The sequence below is a fragment of the Phoca vitulina genome, unplaced genomic scaffold, assembly GCF_004348235.1.
Source record: "Phoca vitulina isolate PV1807 unplaced genomic scaffold, GSC_HSeal_1.0 scaffold94, whole genome shotgun sequence".
Lineage (NCBI taxonomy): Eukaryota > Metazoa > Chordata > Mammalia > Carnivora > Phocidae > Phoca > Phoca vitulina.
This window is the reverse complement of record NW_022589797.1, coordinates 785,186-792,091: the sequence shown is the minus strand read 5'-3', so window position 1 is coordinate 792,091 and position 6,906 is coordinate 785,186. Positions and strand designations below refer to the sequence as shown.

Genomic DNA, 6,906 nt, shown 5'->3' with positions numbered 1-6,906 from the left:
CAACTGAGCCACCCAGGCGCCCCTACATGGATTTTTTTTTAAAGATTTTATTTATTTATTTGTCAAAGAGAGAGCACAAGCAGGGAGAGTGGGAGGCAGAGAGAGAAGAAGCAGGCTCCCCACTGAGCAAGGAGCCCGATGGGGGACTCAGTCCCAGGACCCCGAGATCATGACCTGAACCAAAACCAACAGTCAGATACTTAACCGACTGAGCCACCCGGGCACCCCTCTTATGATTTTCTTAATAACATTTTCTTTTCTCTAATTTACCTTATTGTAAGAATTTAGTATATAATACATATGACATACAACATATGTGTTAATTGACTGTTTATGCTATTGATAAGGCTTCCTGTCAACAGTAGGCTGTTAGTAGTTAAGTTTTGGGGGAGTCAAAAGTTATATGTGGATTTTTGACTGTGCAAGGAAGTCCTTGCCCTTAACCCCTGTATTGTTCGAGGACCAACTGTATATGTAACACATGTAAATTGTGGAGCATAGTAATAACATATGTGTCTATCTCATATGTTTCTTAAAGTTGTTTATCATTGGAATCTTAATTTGCATTTCCCTGATGACTAATAAAACTGAACGTTTTTTCATGTTTTTATTGGTCATTTGTGTTTTTTTATGATATGCCTTTTTATTTTATTTGCTTCTTTTTTCTTTTGGGTTGTCTTTTTCTATATTGTATATAGTATATTCTGGATAAAAATCCATTGTTTATAAGTGTTAACAAATATTTTCTCACATTTATGGCTTTCTTTTTTTAAAGGATATCTTTAGACATGCAAAAGTTCTGAATTTTAGGGGCGCCTGGGTGGCTCAGTCGTTAAGCGTCTGCCTTTGGCTCAGGTCATGATCCCAGGGTGCTGGGATCGAGCCCCACATCGGGCTCCCTGCTCAGTGGGAAGCCTGCTTCTCTCTCTCCCACTCCCCCGCTTGTGTTCCCTCTCTTGCTGTGTCTCTCTCTGTCAAATAAATAAATAAAATCTTAAAAAAAAATTTTTTTTAAAGGTTTATCTTTCATATATAAGTCTTCCCTTGATCTGAATTTGATTTTTATATATGGTATGAGATAGAAGCCAGTTGTGTTTTTTTTTTTTCTTAACCATGTAGCTAATCAGTTTTTCTGGTATCATTTATATGCCTATGATGTATTTATATATGCACTTACAAGAGTGGAGGAGATAATCTCATAGTAGTTCCTTTTTTGATCATGTACTATTTCTATCTTGCAGGTTCTTTTTGTAATATTGTATAAACCTCCAGGAGGACTATGAAAGATTATGATGAACTTCTCAAATACTATGAATTATATGAAACTATTGGGACAGGTAATTGTTATTTTTTTCCCTGGAGGCAGAGGACAGATCAACTATTTGAGAATATAGTGCATTTGGGCAGTCATGAGCTTTTCAGTTTAATTTTAAAATTCTTAAATCTACTTTAGAAAGAAAAAGTAGAGCAAGAGAGAGGAGAGTAATAGGAGAGACCTTGTGGGTCCTTTTATTTAGAATAAAGGTTACTGGAGAGTTTTGAGCCAAGGAGTGATCTATCTGACCTTTGTTTTTTTTTTCTTCTTCTTTTTTTTTTTAAGATTTTATTTATTTATTTGAGAGAAAGAGTGCATGCGTGTGCGTGTGCACCAGTGGGGGAAGGGAGGGAGAGGGAGAAGCAGGCTCCCCGCTAAGCAGGATCATGAGCCGAGCCGAAGGCAGATGCTTTTTTTTTTTTTTAATATTTTATTATTTATTTTGACACAGAGAGAGAGACAGCGAGAGAGGGAATACAAGCAGGGGGAGTGGGAGAGGGAGAAGCAGGCTTCCCGCTGAGCAGAGAACCCGATGTGAGGCTCGATCCTAGGACCCTGGGACCATGACCTGAGCCGAAGGCAGACGCTTAACGCTTAACGACTGAGCCACCCAGGCACCCCCGAAGGCAGATGCTTAACCGACTGAGCCACCCAGGTGCCCCCTGACCTTTGTTTTTAAGGGTCACTCTGGCTGCTTGGCTGTGAAAAGTTTGGGCTGGGAAAGGCAGGGGCAGAAGCAGAGAGATGTTAGGAGTTTATTGCAATAATTCAGGTGAGTGTTGCTGGAGATGATGGGGACTTGAATGAGGGTGATAGCAGTGAAGGTAGTGAAAGGGTGGGATTCTTTACACTGTGTGTGTGTGTGTGTATGTGTATTTTAATTTATTGGGGTGCAACACAATAAAATATACAAAATATACTAGTCTTGATGGAGTTTTATGTACACATCCACCTACATGTTCCCTGTTCAGATTAAGACAGAAAGTTTCCAGTCAGTACCTGCCTCTTTTCCCCCAAGGTAACACTGATGTGTTTTGAAGACAGAGCCAATGGGATTTGTTGATGGGTTGGATACGGAGTGTGTGACAAAAGAGAAGGGCTAAGGATGGCTCCCAGGTTTTTGGAAAATGTTGAGTTACCATTTACTGAGATGGGGAAGACCATAAGAGGGACCACCAGGAGCTTCTTTTTAGAAATGTTACGTTGGCAATTTCTCTCTCTCTTTTTTTTTTTTTTAAGATTTTATTTATTTATTTGACAGAGAGAGAGCACAAATGGGGAGTTGGCAGGTGGAGGCAGAGGGAGAAGCAGGCTCCCCTTTGAGCAGGGAGCCTGATGTGGGACTTGATCCCAGGACCCTGGGATCATGACCTGAGCTGAAGGCAGTCGTTTAACCAACTGAGTCACCCAGTGGCCTTTTTTTTTTTTTTTTTAAAGATTTTATTTATTTATTTGAGAGAGAAAGTGCACAAGCAGCGGGAGAGGGGTTGAGGGAGAGGGAGAAGCAGGCTCCCTGCTAAGCAGGGAGCCCGATGCAGGGCTCCATCCCAGGACCCTGGGATCATGACCTGAGCCGAAGGCAGATGCTTAACCGACTGAGCCACGCAGGTGCCCCAAGTTGGCAATTTCTTTTAGATACTGATGTATAGACATTTATCCAGCTTTTGATCCAGTTTTGAAACATAATATCCTGCTTTTGATCCAGTTTTAAAACTGAGCGGATGTTTCCTGTTGTCTTTTTTTCTCAGCAACTTTATATTGTGTTCTATTAGTGTTAATTATAAAACGAATTTAATTGCAATGTTAATTGTAAAGCAGATTTCTAAGCAGCGATTTCTGTTTTCCTATTTTCTTCAACCCAAGGTTAAAGATACTATCATGGTAAAAAATAATCTTCAGCTAGGCATTGGATGAGGAGAGGTTAGGGTCATGGCTAACACTTTGGAAGCAACAGGAAGAAAGAGCCACAAATTTCCAGGAAAATCTGGATTGATAGAGCCTTTTAAAAGCATATGGAGGGGTGCCTGGCTGGCTCAGTTGGAGTGTGCAACTCTTGATCTTGGGGTTGTGAGTTTGAGCCCCTCATTGGGTATAGAGGTTACTTAAAAATAAAATGTTAAAAGACAGAAAATAAAAGCATGTGGAAAGGTATTTGTGCCTGAGTCCTCTGGTTGCTCTGATGATGATTTTCGGTTACTCTTGCTTATCTCTTTATAATACGTTTTCCTATACTTAGGTGGCTTTGCAAAGGTCAAACTTGCCTGCCATATCCTCACTGGAGAAATGGTAGCTATAAAAATCATGGATAAAAATGCACTAGGGGTAAGTGTAAGATTATTTAAAAAATATTTATAGATGAATTTTGTAAATTAAAACCTGAATTTGCTCAAATGTCCTCGTTACTACTTTTATGAGAATCATCTTTCTGTAGCTTTTCTTTTTTTGGCTTTTTAAAAAATTGCCAGTTATGTATAAAGTAATCTGGGGGAAGGGCAATTTAATTTTAATGCTGGGCAGTTGTACCCATCTGGAGTCGGTAGGATCCATTCTCCTGCAGTGGTTTCATAGTCATACATGTGTTTCTGGATATTAATATCTCCCCATGACACCCGTACTAAACGTTGATCTCTTTTTACTATCGATAGGTCTTGTCCTAGAATTTTATTCAAAGTGACCTTAGAAGTTATCTCATGAAATCCTTTTTGTAATCAGCCTTTTTCTCTTCTACATGGATGCTTCCAGGATTGAGCTGCTCATTACCTCCAAAAGCAGCCCATTCAATCAGTATGTGGTCTGGGTTTTAATGTACCTAAAGTACCTAAAGTTTTTTGTTTTTGTATTAAGGGAAGACGTGTCTCTTTTGATGGTCTTTTTGGGCCTGTTATACCCTTTCTAGTGTTTGAAGTCACCTGAGTGGTCTTTTGTTTCTAATTCTTTTACCATCCCTCATATGGTTTGGTTTCTTTGTTTTTCTTTGTTCTGGTCTCCTTCTGTTGGGAATTCACTAGTCTCGTAGTATGGATCTGTGGCCGTTTCTTTTTTTGACGTGAATTAGAAAACATTAAAAAATCATTTTTTTCTCTAACCAAAAATCTCTGAGTGTTAAAATGTTTTTTCTTGTGGATTAAGTTAGCATTATAATTATTAGTATTGTACAACTGAGTAAAACAGCACAAACTGTATAAATGTTGATAATTATCAAACATAAAAAATAACAATTTACTGAAAATACATTTTAAAATTAGTCACATTGAACTTCTTTTGGTCTCCCTTGTTGAAATGAGACAGAATTTAACATTAATTATTACCTTATTTATTTTTATTTATTTTTCTTATTTTTTATTTTTAAGGATATAAGTGCTGATTAACATACGTAAATAAGTCAGAGGGAACGTGAGGAATTTTATTATAGCAGTGTCATTCAATTCTTTGAACTCCTTCCAAGATAAATGCCAGAATCACACAGCGACCTAATCAGAACCTAGTTTTAATAATCTATCAACCAACAATTCAGGTTCTCCTTCAGTATTTTTGTTTTTCATTGTTCAATATTGTATAAATAAATTGGATAATAAAAAGGCATTAAAAACGATTTTTCCTGAGCATTTAAAGCAGATTACAAATCTGATTAATTCCCTTAATCAATTTAAAGTTCAATTATAACTTTAGTGTGCCTTATTCATGTGAACACTACAAATGCTTTAATAGCAAACAGAATGTGAACTGTTTGTTACAAAATGTGTTACCACACTGATACTCAAAATTTATTCTAAAGCATCAATATAATGATGTTAATTCATTATTCCTAAACTTGTTTTTGTATTTTTTGTTGTTCTTATGCTTATTTTAATTGCTTCCTAGGACTTTAATAATGTTTTTATTACTCCCAGGGTTTTAGTCATCAGACTCCCACTCCTCCCAAAAAAGAAAAAAAGATTGTCATTTTGAAATAGTCAAAGTTACAATTGATCCTGGTCAAGACCTGACATCTGTGGGGCGCCTGAGTGGCTCAGTCGTTAAGCATCTGCTTTCAGCTCAGGTCATGATCCCAGGGTCCTGGGATCGAGCCCTGCATCGGGCTCCCTGCTCAGCGGGAAGCCTGCTTCTCCCTCTCCCACTCCCCCTGCTTGTGTTCCCTCTCTTGCTGTCTCTCTCTCTGTCAAATAAATAAATAAAATCTTTAAAAAAAAAAAAAGACCTGACATCTGTATGGTCCTACAAAATTGGATGTTAAGCCACTGATCATTAGATTGAGCCTCTTTTTACAATAAAGTTTTACTTGTTATTTCATGGATATCTAGATTTCTGTCTTTAATATGGACTTGGAAATTTTTTCAGCTTGGCTCTTCCTCCTTTCCAACTAACTTTTTGTTTTGAAAATTTTTAAGCCCATAGAAAAGGTGGAAGATTGAGACAGTGAAGACCTGCGTGTCTTTCACCTACATCACCAGTTTTTAACCATCTGAGCCACCCAGGCGCCCCTACATCACCAGTTTTTAGCTCAGCATGCTTCTTAAGGGATGCTGCTAAGACCGAAAATGGTAGTGCAGGCATGTCTCTGTTATTTTCCTTGTTTGGAATGCTAACCTTCTAAGGGAGTCTGAGACTCTTGATTTTTCTGGACGTTGTACTATTGACCCATATCAAACTAGTCTTTCGTAAAACCATCAAGGTTTTTGGGTGTGTGTGTGTTTATGTGTACATACAAATAATTTTTGTTATATTTTTCTATGCTTTGAACAGTTTGAGGCTGTTGGTTGTTTTTGCTACTCAGTATTAAAGCTGTTGATATTAATGCTTGGTGTACTTCCCAAATAGGTTTATTGCTCATGTAATGTGTTTTGTCACAGAGTGATTTGCCCCGGGTCAAAACAGAGATTGAGGCCTTGAAGAACCTGAGACATCAGCATATATGTCAACTCTACCATGTGCTAGAGACAGCCAACAAAATATTCATGGTTCTTGAGGTTAGTAGTATGGTCTAGAGATCTAAAGGTATTTGATCACTGTCTTAGTCTGTTTGGGCTGCTATAACAGATATCACAGACTGGGTAGTTTTTTTCTCACAGTTCTGGAGCCTGGGAATTCCAAGATCAGGGCGCTGGCATGATCACGTGATGGCCCTCTCCCTGATTCATAGCTCGTGCCTTCTTGCTGTGTCTTTACCAGTAGAGGGGCCAACGGATCTCTCTGGAATCTCATAAGAGAATTAATTCCACTCATGAGGGCTCCACCCTCATGTCCTAATCACTTCCCAAAGGCTCTACCTCCTAGAACCATCATCTTTTGGGGGTTAGGATTTTGACATATCAATTTTGGAGGGAAATCAAATATTCAGACCGTTTCCATTCACTTTATCAATAGTTAAGGGAAAACTATGTTTCACCTAAAAGATTAAAATAAATGTTAAGCAGCTTACCTGTTTGAGTTCTGTCTATAACAATTTATTTATTTTTTTTTAAAGATTTTAAAAATTTATTAGAGAGAGTGAGCGAGAGAGAGCACAAGCAGAGTGAAGGGCAGAGGGAGAAGCAGACTCCCTGCTGAGTAGGGAGCCCAACACGGGACTCTATCCCAGGACCCTGGGATCA

The 6,906-nt window shown here is 38.4% G+C and overlaps 1 protein-coding gene across 7 annotated transcripts in view; it reads left to right on the top strand.

Moving 5' to 3' along the window:
- Window positions 1–1,279: 1,279 nt before the first annotated feature.
- The window catches only part of MELK (maternal embryonic leucine zipper kinase), an 81,323-nt gene continuing 75,696 nt past the window's right edge, over window positions 1,280–6,906 (top strand). For 4 of the 7 annotated variants that reach the window (XM_032396876.1, XM_032396874.1, XM_032396873.1 and 1 more), the window contains exons 1-3: window positions 1,280–1,337; window positions 3,552–3,637; window positions 6,166–6,282. In XM_032396876.1, coding sequence (XP_032252767.1) covers window positions 1,280–1,337; window positions 3,552–3,637; window positions 6,166–6,282 — 261 coding nt within the window. The remainder of the gene's footprint in view (window positions 1,338–3,551; window positions 3,638–6,165; window positions 6,283–6,906) is intronic. The other 3 variants (XM_032396877.1, XM_032396872.1, XM_032396875.1) reach the window with 2 other exon arrangements.